Consider the following 16,363-nt stretch of genomic DNA (forward strand, 5'->3'; position numbering starts at 1 on the left):
AGAATCCTCTGAGGATTTTCAGCAAATACCTAAAGCTCACAAAAGATCAGTGTAAAGCTAATCTCTGTGGGTGGGGCCCTGTTATCAATATTTAAACAATACTCCTCAGGCCTTCCAACATACAGTAATGGCTGAAAGCATCTGCTTTATATAAAGAACAGAAAAGAAGAAGCATAGCTGCATAATCTTTTTGTAAATGTGAACCTACTTGCATGCTCACACTTCTGCTGGGTCAGTGCTCTAGTGTCATGAGTAAGTCTTGGTGTCACTTATTGCTGGTTCGTTATGAAGCTGCAGAAATACTGACACACATGCTAGATTGATGCTGATGGTACTTGTTTTACAATCAATAGTACTCCTTCATCACCCACAAAGATAAATGTTAGGTGAAAGGAAGCAAATTGGGAAACACCCTATTTACTTGTAGTGAGAGGGTCAGGCATAATTAAGATACAGCTTTATTATGTAGAGATGCTTTCTTACCCTACAAGATGGGCTCTGTAAGCTCAGCTAAACACCACTACTTACCCCCAATCTCCAATTCTAAGTCTTATCTTTAAAGCATTATTCACAATATATAAATTGAGCTCTTCCATAATTTATATCTTGCATATAATTAATAATCTAATGTAAATTGTGTTTTCAATGAAGTAATCATTAAATAGTTTTGGAATGTCACTGTGAAGTAATATCCAAAGGAAATTAAAGAGTTTAATCCCTTTCTTTGGGTTATCTAAAAATATATTGTGTAAAACTTTATTATACTAAAGTGCAACATTGTACGTACTCTGATTGAAATGTTGGTGACAGTTTAATAATTGTCTCAGAATTAAACAACAAATTTAAGTTTGATTACATGATTTGATACATTGCAAAGTGGGTAGAGAGGGTTTTTCACATGGGAGCTCTTGTTACAGAAAAAAAGAACATCCATTCATTGATTTATTCATTTTCTTTTAAAGTAAACATCTGAAGCCCTAGTGTCTATTTAAATTCACTTCCCCTCATGTAAAGGATTAAGCCTTGTATATACCTAAGTATATACACATACATATTATTTTTACTTTATAAAAGTAATACATATTTCTATAATAAAGGCTTAAAGCACAAATAATCAATGGAAAGAAAATGAAAACACATATAGTATTTTTTACCTTACCATCTGCCAATAACCATGACTAATGCCTTAGTATATTATCTTCTTGCTTTACACAAACACATACATGTACATGTACAGATATACACATTTGCACACGATGAATTCATTCTGCATATAGTGTTTAGTACTCTTTTTTGGGTCACAGCACATTTGAACATTATTGTTCTCATTAAATATTCTTCACAATGTTAATTTGTCTGGATAGTATTTTATGGTTTGGGTATTATCCTTATTTGACAGTCTGCTGCTAGACATTTAGATTGTTTATAATTTGAGTTTTTTTGTTTTTGATTTCCATTTTTCCTAATATAATCATTGTTTGATTGCATATCTTTATAGCTAAATTCAACGTTTTTAATGATGAAACATAAAATCGTGGAAGAGAATGTTGTTTTGCCCCAGCTGGTTAAAATAGAGAAATGAGTGCAGTTTTTGTATTCTGGCAAGCTGTATGGGCATCATGGTATTATTCCCCTACACTCTGAGGTTTTGAGAATTCTGAAAGCCTATTAAAGATGGGAAGTTCTTCTCCTGATATTCTTCACCTAACACTAACTATTTTTATACGCTTATCTTTCACATGAACTCACAGGTCCATCTGTGTTTACAAAACATACTGTGAACTTTCTGTCCTCATGCTGTTTACTGCATCTGGAATGTCTTTGTCCTACAGACGTTTCCAATGCAGGCTTTTGAAATCCAACCCAACAATAAAACTAGCTCAAGGCACTTTTTCAAGAAGGTCTCCCCAAGTCCTTCAGGAGGTATTTGTTTCTATCTCTTTTGTGTTTCTTGCTCCACTTTCCCTTCTCCCTACTCTCAACCTCCTTGTTGGACCTCGAGCAGTCTACTAGTATAAATATTTGTATATTATATATATATAAGTATTAGTATAAATATAATATTTGAAGAACTATCCTGCAGCAAGTATGTTTTAGTCATCTTTGTTTTGTTTATAATACATTGTAGAGCGCTTTTTGAGTGCTTAGAATCAATGCATTCTTTGAATTAAATTGTTTAATTTAATTTAAATATGCCACTTCAAATATTAATTTTTTCTTTTATTTTTCCTTTCAATACAAAGGCAGGGAATGGGTAGTTGTAACATCAGTGGAAAACTCAAATTTACTGATTATTACTTTAATGTTGTCTGAAAAATGTACCAAAACCCAAACGTACAAAACTCCCAAACTCAGCCTAAAGGAGACTGCTTTTTCCTCTTTACCTGTGTTTGAGACTTTCAGTGTCCCTCCCAGACCTTAATTAATCCTGATAGTCTCTATATTGTAGACAATTTTAGGGGACTATGACACATAGGAAAAAGAAAATCTGGGATTCTGATCCCAGATGTGCAAATAAAGAGCAATTTGATTGTGAGGAACACTTTATCCTCTCTGGGTCTCAGTTTCTCTAGAAAATGAGGGAACAGGAATGGAAGATCTTGATGGTCTTATCTAACCATAAAGTTTATAATTTTTGAAAACACAGTTTTTGGGCTATATAAATAAAGTTTAGAACACTTAGTACGGACTGGCATTATGGCAAGCATTTTACATGTTTCCTTTTGTTGTTTGCTGGTAACAAATACAATTCAAATTGCCTTTTAAAAATGGGAATTTATTGGTTGGTATAACTGGAAGACCAAGGGTATATGGACTTCAGGCAGTGCTGAATTCAGAAGCTAAAATGATGTAATCAGTGTCTGATTTTCTCCATCTTACTGCTGCTCTGCTTTCTGTCTTCTGACTTCTCTGTGTTGGCCTCACTCTCAGTCAGGCTCATGGATTATGATAGAAAAGATAATGGTAACAGCGTTAAGCTAGAAAATTATGGGTGAGAACGCTGACTTGCCTAGTTTAGATCATAGGTGTAGCCCTTTGCTCAATTACTGGGTCCCAGAGAAGAAATATATGATCCTCTTAGGCTCAAATGAACATCTACCTGGATGGCTATAGGACAACTGTGATAAATTGGACCAGGACCAATGGCATCAGGAAAGCACATTAAATTCCTATGAAAATCATGGCACTCCTAGAGCAGAAGGAAACTTTTAAGTTCATCTACCTGTTGTTCAACCATCTACTGAGAAAGCCTGAATTGTTTCTGCAATTCTGGTAAGGAAAGGAAAGGTTTAGATTATGTTTAATAACACTGATTTTAGAGAATTAGCATTTTTGTTTTTAGCTAAAGTTTGAAAAGACACAGGTAGAGATCTATTTTTCTTTTACACAAAATAACTGAAATGGTTCATAATTATCCACATAAAAATGGACACACATTGTCACAATTGTTTATATAGTGTCCTAACAATCCCTGAGTTATAATAATTAGTTTTAGCACACATTCAAGAATGCTCTTCTTTCACTGTTTTTTTGGAGATAAATTATAAGGAAAAAATTATACTACTTATTGAAAAGGGGAGAGTGATAGTCCAAGATAGAAATATGAGAAAACATTGTGACAAATTATAAATATAAAATTCTAGAATGAGGGAATAAATTGGAGTGCAGAGCTGAATCTGTATTGGTTTCTAAAGTGAATCTGAGGTTTATTTCAGAGGATAAAGGAATAGTGGTGAATGAGGTCTCATATTAATATGCTGGTCTACTTTGAGGTATTGTAAGAGGGAGATATGTGGATTGGGGAAATTGTTGGCTCAGTTTGAAAGTAAATGAATAACAAATATGGTGGTCATTTCAGAGCATTGTTGACTGCTAAGTGCTTTGTGCATCATCTTCTCACAAAAGTGAGCACTTATATTAGCCCCATTTTATAATGAAAGGACCTAAGACTAAGAGCAGTGATAGTGTGCTGGGAACACAGAACTAGAAAATGGCAATAGCAGGACTTGAACCTAGGTATTCCTGGCTCTGATACCCATACCTTAAGCACCACTATGTTTTCTACTGGGTTGAACCATGTGGAATTCCCATTTTGTAGTTCAAAACAGTCAAAATGTCAGCTATTTCACAAGGTAAAAGAATATGCTCAGAACCATAATTTTGGGATGTTAAAGAGACGATATTTATATTTTTCTACCTTTAAACTTCATATGAGAATGAATAGCATTTATGATGTCTTTTCTTTCACGGTTTAGAGAAATTATCTTTTTTCTCCTACTTCTCATTCTGGGAAAATGCAATATAAAGTTTAAATTAATAGCCTTACTTACATAGGCAGGGACTTGTGCAAAATCTCATTATAAAGTTCAAGTGACATGATATTAATTTCTTGATTTACCATAGCAGGTGGTTGTGAAATTAAAATGAAAGAAAGTAATGCCAAATTGCAGAATGCTATCATGATTACTAGCTTTGTGACTGTGGGCAAGTAACTGAACTTAATTTAGTCATATTAATCTAATATACCTTGTAGAGTTGTTGTGCAAATTAAATTAGAAAATGCATGTAAAGAGCTTAGCACAGTGCCTAGCTGAATAAAATTTCCTTGTTACAATTTTTATTTTATTTCCAGATTTTTAAGTGTCTATTTGAGAATTGCATCCAGGTGGGAGATTCTGAGATGTCTGACTGATACAAGTGCACTAGTGGCTAATATAATAAATAATGCAGGAATGACTTTAAATGAAGCATGGACAAGTACTCTCAGGCTGTTTAAACCTTGGCTCTACTATCTAAGCCTATGGTGCTGTTTATGAACAAAGCATAATTCAGAGTTTAGATTTTCTTTAATGGAAACCATCCAAATTTGCTATCTGAGCCACAAGGGAGAAATGTACCTATGTGCCACTCACTGGTGCTCAGGAATGTGGCATATGTACAAGTTTGCTTTTTTTTTCACAAAAACACCAAAGTGGTGAAAGTTCTTAGCAACCCATTAAAAAGGCTCTCTTGCTGAAAGACTCCTTTTTTATCAGCGCTCTCACAAGAATTTACATCCCACACTGAGTCATGCAGTAAGTTTAGTGCTTCCCGGCAAGCAGCTTAGAGTCAAGTTCTGCAGCTATTCTTAGCTGCTCCACACCCTGTAATAGATGGAAGACACTGTATGAACTTGCAAATGACACATTGTACCGATGACAAACAGGGTGGATTGTGTCAGATTGAGTTTCGAAGTCTCTACTTTCTTTCGTGTATTAAGGACAGTGGGGAAAAAAAGGCAAAAAAAAAAAAAAAATGACAGGTGTCCTTGAGATTCAGTACTGTATCGGATATAGCATCCTGTAATGGAATGTAAACTGAAAGCAGAAACATACATTTTTGCAATTCACTGAATTTTCACTCTGTTCCTATCCATATTCAGGGCTAGATTAAAGATATCAAAGCAATAATAGTCAATATTTCACTTGCAAGATCTCATTGTGATCATGAATAATATAGAAATCATGCTTTGCTTTTGAATGGTAAGTAGAACGTTGCATTATCATGTGCAAGATAACATTTTCTCTGGCAGCTTCCCATTAAAGTCAGTGTGCTTGTATAAAGCATCTTTTCTCTAACGAGGTAATTGTTCCCACCTTTTCCTACCCATTTTCTCAAGGAGCCAGACCTCTCCTAACGCAGAAGTAATTCACATAAGTATATTAGTTACAGTGCTTATCACATTGTTTCATCACTATCTTTTTTTTTTTTTTGAGACGGAGTCTCGCTCTGTCGCCCAGGCTGGAGTGCACTGGCTTGATCTCGGCTCACTACAAGCTCCGCCTCCTGGGTTCACGCCATTCTCCTGCCTCAGCCTCCCGAGTAGCTGGGACTACAGGCGCCCGCCACCACGCCCAGCTATTTTTTTGTATTTTTAGTAGAGACGGGGTTTCACTGTGTTAGCAGGATGGTCTTGATCTCCTGACCTCGTGATCCGCCTGTCTCGGCCTCCCAAAGTGTTGGGACTACTGGCGTGAGCCACCGCACCCGGCCTCATCACTATCTTTTTTATATGTCTGTTTCCTGAGTACACTTTTTCCTTCTATGTGTCTCCAATGTGTAACATGATCCCGGGCACACAGCAGGGATTATTTATCAATATAAGCGTACAAATATGTGTATATATATTGAAAATGAGGTTATATCATATATGTTTTCATAATGTGGTTTTCAAAAATCTAACAGACTTATGGTAGAAATTTTACATGCTAGTAAATGTAGAAATCTATATTTTCAAAATATCTTATTTTATGGAAGTATCATAAACTATTTACCTAGTCCTCTCTTATTGGGCACATAGTTAATTATTCAGAAAAAACTACATTGAAGTGTGTTTTCATTCAGTCCCTGTTCATTCATTAATTTTGTCAACAAATATTAGTTGCCTTATATTTTTCAGGCACTGTTTAAACTCTGGGAATATCATAGCAAATCAACATTTAAGTGAGGGGAAAGAGACAATAAAATAAACAAAAATATAACAAACATGGAACACATAATAAATATGATTATTAAAAATATATATTCTATATTCAAAGGTGATCAGTAGCATGGAGAAAAATTAAATGGGGAATATTGGAAGGACATTTATAATAAGGTGATCAGGGACTGCCGAGAAGGTGACATTTCAGTAAAGACCTGAAGTAGGAGTGCCTGCTAAACTCCTTGAGGGCAGAGATCATGTCTCTTTTGCTTACCCTTATGTGGCAATTCCTGCTTTCATGAAGCTTAGAATCTAAGGTCTAATTTGATGTGGGTTATCTGCGAGTTATTACCAGGTAGATGGTTGTTGCACTTTACATATTTATATATTTTTTAATATTTTAAAACTTCTCTATGACAACCATATGCCACTTTTAAATTTTAAAATGACATCTTAATTTTAAAAATATTTGGTTAAATTATTTTGTTAGAGTCATCATACTGTGGACATGTCATGTCTACAAGCATCCTACCCATCAGCTTTGTTTACGTGAATTATTTGAACTAAAACTCATCCATCATGCACCTAGGTAGTCCTTTTCTTGACCTAAGTGCATGGCTTTGCCTTTTCATCTTTCAGTTTTGGCTCTAAGTTGACCAAGTTTGAGGAACTGAAAGATTTCATGAAAAGCTGAAATAGGACACGCTGTACAGCGGCTTGAACGTGAAAGGTCAAGCAGACCTTTGGGAGCAATTCATAAAGGCTTTTGCTAATCTGTTTTAGCTTCCCTTCCTCATTTTTGGGAAGATGTTGCTTTCTCCCTTTGTTGGAGGTCATTCTGCTCCCTGCACCTGTGATAGATTGCTCTATGAATTGATGCACTAAGGAATACTTGCAGAAGTAAACAGTAGGAGACCCAGGAGTGAGAGACCTCTTCTACTTCTGAGAGAATGCTTTTATATTTTCGTGTCATGTGTTTTTAGTTTGCTCTGTGATACTGAAAAATCCCCAATCTTCTATATGCAGAAAAATGCTAAAACCCATCTCTAGAAGCTTGCCAGCAAGAATGCCTTTATTTCCACAGCTATTATCCACATTGATGTACAATTCCTAGCTCTTTTTAGTGAAACATTTCTCTTATGGAGTGAAGAAGAAGGTTTAAAAAGTATTTTCAATTGAAGGAAGAAAGAAAAGAATTTTCTTAGTAGTTCATAATATTAGTTTAATTCACTTTTGGTATTTGCATAGAAGTTAAAATATTCCAAAGCATTTTTTACATCTCTACCGTGATTTGTACAATGTTCTAAGGTAGTAGGGTTATTTTTGCTTTATAAATGAGAAAAGTAAGTCACAGAAAAGAAAAGAAAATTGCTTAAAGGCATAGGGTTAACATTTATTGAATGCTTACCTTTGTCGGACATGTTCTAAGCATTTTATATGTATTCACTCATTTACTCCTCACAATAGCCCAGGTGACTTTGGTATTACTTCTATCCCAGTTTTTCAGATCAAGAGACAAAGCACTGAGAAATTAAATGACTTGCCCAAAGACATGCACAGCTAGTTGGCACCAGAGATGGCATTTATCCACAAAACTCTGGTTCTAGCACACAACACATAACAATTCCATATGGCTGCTACACTGGGTAGATGGGAGGTTGGGACTATAATTATGCAATGTGAACTTTGGAAGGTTTCTAAGTTCAGTAGTTAAAACTGCATACGACTACTGCCCCAGGATACAAAAATAAACCAAACTTGTCTCAGAATATTCTTAACTATTACAGTAAATTCACAACAAACTATCTTGCTAGAAATTTTGTTACATTCTTTTGTCTGTAAGGGTTAATAAACTTATAAAATGCTTGCATATTTGCATTCAGGGGGAATAGTAGTTGCTTTTTGTTGTAGCAGAACCTGCATTCTTAGAAATGCTGAGAATATAGACCTTCTCAAACTTTTCTCCTTCTGCAGAAATCTCTTTGCAACATCCATGACAAATACTAATCGATTTCTGCTAGATCACATCCAGTCATGGCAAGTCCACTAATTTTTTTAAGGCAGTTTTTTCCATTTGAGATAACTGATTGTTGGGAATTAATTTTCTTTTTCTTTTTAAACATTGGATTAATTTTTTTTCTGAATGTAGTAAAATGTTTTGCTTTAAGAATTCCAAGATACAGTATGACATTTCTGCCATTAAATAGAGCTCCTGTTTTATTGAAGAAATGCAAGAGACCTTTACAAACTGTTTGAGACAGAGAGGTAAAAATAGAGACTAAAGGTTCAACAAATGTATTGATAGTATTTAACAGGAGAAGAAAATCTGACCTGTAATAATACACCATGTTGACTTGCATATTTTCTTCCACTTTACCCCTGAAACTTTAAACAGAAAGCTAAGTTATAGTAGTCGGACTTTCTAGAGGTCAAATTAGGCAAATAATTTTGGATCACAGGCTTAGAAAAATATACTCTGTATTTTGTGTAGAGACATTATATGTGTGTGTATGTGTATATTTTAGGGGGAATAGAAAGAAAAACATGTAGGATAACTAATTGGGCAAATGAATGGAAAGGCTGTGTTTATAATTGGGTCTTTACTTCCCTTTCAAGTATCAAAATTCAGTTTGATAAATAATTATTAAGCATCTTCCAGGTGTCAGACTTTGTGTTAGATACTGGGGTTACAGTGGTAAAAATAAAGAGGTGATCTCTGCATTTTGGACATTGCATGTGGTTGTGCATGTTTACTGCCAAGGACTTGAGTGGGAACTGAAATGCAGGCAGCATTCCACTTGATAAGCTGTGCACTATGGCACAGGTTGCATCTGTCTGGAGAAAGGGTAGCCTTTATCTAACCAGCACTGATGTGCTCTATGGCCTTATGGCCATCTGCCTACTTTATGAGGCTTACATTCTAACAGGAAAGGCAGTCTTTAAACAAGTAGCTATGTGATTAGTGTTATAAAAGGGAGGTAAACACAGACCATTTAATTCAAGTCAAAAGGCTAATAAAATCCTCCTTGAGAAAGTAACATTTCATATAAGCACCAAATAATTTGACTAGGAATTGAAGCCATGTTGTTCTAGATGAGAAGAAACAGCTCTCTTTTCCATACATCATACAAAAAATTGTTAGTGACATTGGACCCTCAAACAAATATCAGATATCAGATATTGGCTCAAAGACAATTGTTGTAATTCACAATTAGTTGGGGGTAGAAACCAAATATCTAGAGGAAGATAGAGAGAGATAGAAGGAGGAAAAGAAGGTAATTCAGAGAAAGATATGTAGAAATTGACTTACCTTCTACTTCCACTGTAGTAAATTCAAGCTTAAAGCTCCGTAGTTGAACCTGGATGGTTTTAACAACAATATCAATAACAAAAAAGTAAATTCTACAAGTCTATAAGGCAGATATGCTGTACTATCATTTAGAAACTGATATATTGGTTGGGCGTACATTTTCAAGGCAAAGAGATAGAGGGAGAGATTTGAATCAGTGTATTCAGAGACTTGTCTAAGGGCCTACCTAGCTTGCATGCTTTCCTTCCTTCCCTTTCTTCCACATATTCCTTTCAACCCAAATGTGCTGCTTCTAGTTTTCTGGATAAAGTAAAAGACTACACTTAGGGCTCAGATTAATTCAGGCTTTTACTCAGTCTTTCACTGGAGAATCTGGCACTCAAAATGTTGCTTTGATTTGTCTTTGTATAGGTAGATCCCTCAGAACTCCTTGGAATTTAGGTGACTGGCAAAACTCAGGCATTCCTGTGTGCCATGCCATAATAATATTACAATACTGCTGCTAATTCTTGTTGATACTTCCTCTTTATTCTCCAAATTGAGACATTAATATATGAGGAGGGGAAATATTCAATAAATAGGATGTGAATTAAAATTTGATGACAATTCATACAATTTTGGAATATGGGGATGAGAAAAGAAATAATCATCTCCAGATTTGTCACTTTATCAAAATAATATAGAAATGAAGGTGCAAGGTCACACAATTAATGAGTGAACAACGCTGGATTCACGAATGTATGTTGTTCTTAATTCCCTGCTGGCCATAATAAATAACAAGATTAGTATTATTGGTATATATAAAGGTTAGCATTTTTTTAAATAGCGTTTGGTTATTTAGCTAATGGATATGTAAAGAGAAAAAGAGAGCAATGGAAAATGTCTAACTTTGTGTGTTATCTATTACTTTGGTTTATGAATGGAATAATCACTCTATTATACTGGCTAAACTTAGTTTCACTTTTACAATGGTTATTTCCTTTCTAGTTCTCAAAATATTTTGAGCCTTGATTGACTGAAAATGAGATCCTTTTCTTTCAGCATAGGCATGTAGTGATTTCTCCTAAAGTTTTATCCACAAAAGTAGACTTTTGATTAACGATTTTTAAAATAGTAAATTTAATGCTCCTGTATAATACCTTTAAACTCACTTTATAAATATAGAGAGAGTAGTGGAAAAGTGGAAATGACAAATTACTATGTGTCTGGAGAAATCTTAGGTAGCTTCAAGTACTCTCCCTGGAAAGTCTAGATACCTTCAGAGCTGCTGAAAGCTATAGTTATCTACTCTACATTTTAAAGATGACAATATTATATGTTAAATATATGGCATTCTTGCCAAAATTCTCAAGTGCTTCATGCTTAAATGACATTCCTGAATCCTAGTTATTTTAGCAACACTTTCTTCATAACAAGTTCAAATGAGATATAAGAAATCTTAGTAGAGAAGTTATTCACCTGTGTTGTAATTTGGCCTTTCACTGTTACAACCAGCATTCCTAAATGTCTTCAAAGGGCTAGAGTCAGAGAAAACAGGAAGGAAATCACAGTTGGGTGAGAATGTTCCTTGGCTACATGCTAAGTGATTATGTGTTGAGGTCAGAGTTGTAAGATGTGACTCCCACTGTGCATTCTGACGTGAACCACACTATCTCATTTACTGTCATTCAGCTCATATACATATCAGTTACATTTCGATATCTTTAGATGAAAATCTATGGAATGGGAGTAGGAAACATTTTAAGTCAAGGATTACATAAATAATTGTTCTAATTTCTTATTTTTGGAACTATATAGAGAAAAAAGGTATTTAAATAGGACAATAATTTAGCAGAAAGGGAGTTAGAAAAGATAGAAGGAGGATTCATCACAGTATGAAGATGGGAAACAGACAAATAGAGAAAAAATTATATACATACATTTGATAAAGAAAGAAGATACACAGAGTTCAATGCACAGCCCCCAACAATGCCCTAGGGAGAAATCAGATGGAGGCAAATAGGAAAGAGAGATCTTGGGATCTTAATTAGAGACATGACAGAGGTTTCAAGTTTTACTGTTTCTTTTTTTTTTTTTGCTAAATAATTTTAAATCTGTTTGTGTTTCACATATCTAGTCATAGTTGATGTGGACAATGGTAAAAAGCTTACAAAAACTCCAAAGGGGTTGAGATATCTAGGAGAAGTGTCTGGAACTCTAGAAACAGTAACCAACAATTTGTTAATTTCACCCATCTGAGCCATTTTCCTTACTTGCTTTTGCTGTGCAAGTATCTCATCATATTAGTAGAAACACAATTGGCTCAGGAAGGAGATGGAGGCAAGGAAATAGAGATGGCCGAGTTAACTGAGTGACTTTTCTTGAGGACGAGGACCAGATCAGCAGTAGACAAAACTGTATCAAGAGAAAGCTGAGTGCTAGGCTGCACTAACCAGCTGAGTTGTCTTGAGCTGGTTCCTCAAAATGTGAGCTTGTTTCCTTATCAATAAATGCAAATAAAACCATGGCTTACTGGATTGGTTTGAAGATTAAATGCAGTAGTATATGCCCTTCCCTAATTGTAAAGTGGATAAAATAAGCAAATAACCACTGTTATTATTATTTCATTGTGCTCAAAGCTTCATACCAGGCACCAGGCTCTGATCTTTGAAGAATTTATATAATTGCAGAAGTAGGACATACAAATTGAATTTAAGTGGTATCGAATAAATGAGACCATTTGTGTATTAAACACTGCGCTAGTGTTGGGATTCAGAAGTGAATATATTACCCATGCTCTCAGGGAGTTTACACTGAAGAATTAGTGTAAACCATGAATGCAACTTGTAAAAATACTAACAATGAAGATGTAAAAGACTAAAGAAGAGATCTGAGTATTACAGGGTTTATTAGGAAAATCTCAGCATGGGTGGGAAGATAAAGCAAGGGTTAGTTTAGAAGTCCTATTTTGGTTATAGCTCCAGGATTGCCTAGGGATTTGTGCCAATCCCATTACTTTCTCAAGTTGGTTGTATATTTTTTAAACCATTGCCCTTTAAAAGTCTTTGCTTTGAAATGTACTTATTTTCCCTCTACACGTTTTAAAAATTTCACTTTAGGATATTTCTGAAATCATTTCCTGCTGACCTGATTTTACATTAGACACCTTTGTGATAAAAAAGGTAATAGCATACGGAAACATACATTCTATTCCTTCACCATCTGAGTGACAGTGCGAAGAGGGATCAGACTAGAGAATCATTTGTTTTCTATATTAACAGTATGTTTTTTTCTTTGTAGTGTCTCTTATTTCCAATCCAAACAATGTCTATTTCATTATTCCTAAATGAGTTGTTCTTCCTCCACCCTCAATTTTCACTTTTCCCTGTTTTCAAGTTCTGACAAAGCTTTCTGTAATATGTTGTTTGATTTCATCTACTCTGTTTAACTAATGTTTTGGGATGTTTTAAGGGCCTTTTGCCAAGTATCCTCTCCACAGACTATACATAATATAGCCAAGTCAATAGCCATCAAAGCACCTTTAAAATAAATTGGGCTATTTCCTTATTTAAAAACTCAACATCTGAACCCTTTGCTATAATCTGATTTACTCGCCTTCCATAAAGTGGGGCCCTGTCATTTTCTGTTCCCAGAAGTGTGGGAGAATGAAAGGGAAAGAAGAGAGGTGAGGAACAGGGAATACTGAGGTGGCACTTACTCATCCCTCAACAGAATTCTGCTCTAAGCCTCTGCTGATGCTGGCTTAATTTTAATATCTATTTTTTAATTTTTTAAAATAAAGGAAATTATCCACGATTATTGGAAAACAAAACATAAGGAAAAAGTAAAGTTTAAGACAGCCTTTTCATATGTATTTTGGACAGAGATCAAGTCGAGTGCCTATCACAAAGTGGGCGCTTAGTTAATGTTTGTCAAATAAATCAATTAATGTGCAGGGCTAGAATTAATATGGGTCAAATTGGGCTGCATGCAATGGCTCATGCCTGTAATCCCAGCACTTTGGGAGGCCGAGGCGGGTGGATTACTTGAGGTCGCAGTTCGAGACGAGCCTGATCAACATGGTGAATCCCCGTCTCTACTAAAAATACAAAAAAAATTATCCGGTCGTGGTGGCGTACGCCTGTAATCCCAGCTACTTGGGAGGCTAAGGCAGGAGAACTGCTTGAACCTGGAAGGTGGAGGTTGCATGAGCCAAGGTGGTGTCATTGCTTTCCAGCCTGGACAACAAGAACAAAACTCTGTCTCAGAAAAAAAAAAAAAGAAAAAGTTGCGGGGGAGGTCAAATTGTAAGGTCTTTTTCTACTTACCCATATTTCTCAGATCCCTCTTTTCCTCTATTACCTTGTTTCTCTTTTAATCTGAGTACTCCTAATACTCTCCGCACCAGTGTGTGTGTGTTGGTAGGGATGGTGAGTATACGTGTACTTTAAAAATTAATTGCTGAAAAAATTCCATTTTAAACTTATTTATTTTGTAATATTTGCAGGAAACATTTTGGATGTGATAAAGGTATTATGAATTTGGCATATTTAACAATGGTGTGCTAATTATGTACATATGTTTAATTTTCTTGCTTATCCTTTAGGTGTAAATGTACAACAAATAGGCATTAAACAATTTAAAACATTTGGCTTCATCAGGTCAAACATTGTTAAGGTAAGTAAATTTGTCCAAGGTAGATTCATTCTAAAAAGTCTAAGCTTTTAAAAAATGGACATGATTAGATGGAGTGGGATAGGGGTAGGCAGAACTAGGTCAGTGGCGTGTGTGTGTGGGTGTGTGTGTGTGTGTGTGGTGCCTTTCTTAGTACATATAGTAATAAAAATCTCCTTCTAAATTTTATTGCTCAAGGCACATATTTGTCCTTAGAGAATTCATTGTGTGCTTTTAGAATTCCATGTTGAAGTTAATTGGCACAATCTAAGAGTTAGAAAGTACACTTACGGCTTCAAATTAAATAATTTGTTTTATCAAGAACTTCCAATTAGTGTTTAATTGGAAACAAGTTAAACCTGCTTGAGAAATTATTCTTGTTTGGATTTTTGTTGCTTGAGGTTATAGTATTGATGATCTCTTATTTTCTAACTACTAAAAATTATTGGTTTTAGTCTGGAAATAATTCAGATGTATGGGAATAATTTTGACTTAAAATTAAGAGACTGAGAAATGATAGACTCCTTTTAATTTTCATTCATATGTTTATTTTGTGTGTTTACCTTCATTCAATCCCCAGGGTCAAGAGTTAACAACAGGTACACGTTTATTTGTCACCTAGGGCATGTGATTAGATTTATTTGATTTTGGGAAAGGAGCATTAGGAGTGTGAAGATCTTCACAGTATTAGACCACTAGCTGTTGATGGTTAAAGGTTTGTCACCCTTCGGCTTGCTGCCCTGCACAATCAATGCCTACGATATGCTTATTTAATTTATTGGCACAGTAAAGAAGACTATGTGATACAAGAATCTCAAGACTCAAAGTCTCTTTCAAAAGCCCTTCAAACTTTGGTAACTACAAGAATAAACATATCTCTTCCACCCCCTAAACACCCACCACCACTGCACCCCTGCCGTGGGAATCAAGGTCAGCTTGCAGCCCTGGTATTCTTAAAGGAAATTTATGAGGAAAAATAAGAGTCAGGAACACCTAACACAAAGAAGTTAATTTACAATTACACTAAGCCAAGTAACTTATCTTCTGCAGCTGATAACTTTTGAAGCATTAGGGAGTTAAACTGTATAGATACACCAGATTGTTACTTCTGAGTTTAGGTTTGGGGGACTCTAGAGTTAGCAAGCAGCTGCCTATCAGGGGGTCTCCCTATATATAATATATGTATTCACAATATATATGAATATATAAGTTATATATTCATCTTCCTTTAGATATATATATTCATTGTTCCTAAGACTAATGACTTTTTACAAATTTTAGTAGTTTACTTAAGTATTAGAATTCTCTTTTTAATGCTCTGGTTTAAGAGTAACCTACCAACATACAACATCAACCACAGAAAACACAAACTGATCTCAAGGCAGAGTTTTACAGTTCTCCCAGTTTTCAGTATAAGACTCATGATTTTTAATGGAGACAATGTTGAATGTGATTCCTTGGCTCTTCATTTAGATTTTTGGTCTAAATCCTAGTTCTGTTAGAACAAAGTTGTAAATTTTTGGACAATAAACTTCTTTGTCCCTTGGTTTTCTTATCTGAATGGAGAAAGAGCTGTACCTTCATCATAGGTAGGCTATGTGTGGCTAAAATCAATTGATTCATGCTAAACATCCAGAACGGTACCTGATAAATTCTTATATGTGTTTCCTATTGTTATTAGGACTAAATTATAAAGAATTATCATTTCTGACTACATTGAAGCCACCTCTAATTAAACAGAGTCAAGGAAGGACAGAGTTCTCATTCTTTCAAAAAGGATTTAGAGGCATATTCAAAGATATTACTAAATGTATAAAGGGATTTGCACCAAGGATAAATGTTAACTACATCATTATTTCTTTCCAAGGAAAAGCAATTACAAAAGTCTTAAACAACAGCAGAAGGGCATTCGAGAAAATACAAGGAAAAATATACCA

At 35.0% G+C, this 16,363-nt stretch overlaps 1 protein-coding gene across 6 annotated transcripts in view; it reads left to right on the forward strand.

Annotated features, from left to right (window-relative positions):
* MLIP (muscular LMNA interacting protein) overlaps positions 1 to 16,363 on the forward strand; it is a 247,356-nt gene that overhangs the window by 30,228 nt on the left and 200,765 nt on the right. Inside the window, exon 1 of one of the 6 annotated variants that reach the window (XM_054685897.2) lies at positions 13,641 to 13,834. The exons of the other annotated variants lie outside the window; for them this stretch is intronic. Coding sequence (XP_054541872.1) covers positions 13,832 to 13,834 — 3 coding nt within the window. The 5' untranslated portion in view covers positions 13,641 to 13,831. Of the gene's footprint in view, positions 1 to 13,640; positions 13,835 to 16,363 lie in introns of those variants that run through there. 6 annotated transcript variants of the gene reach the window in all.

Source organism: Pan troglodytes, chromosome 5 (genome assembly GCF_028858775.2).
Source record: "Pan troglodytes isolate AG18354 chromosome 5, NHGRI_mPanTro3-v2.0_pri, whole genome shotgun sequence".
Lineage (NCBI taxonomy): Eukaryota > Metazoa > Chordata > Mammalia > Primates > Hominidae > Pan > Pan troglodytes.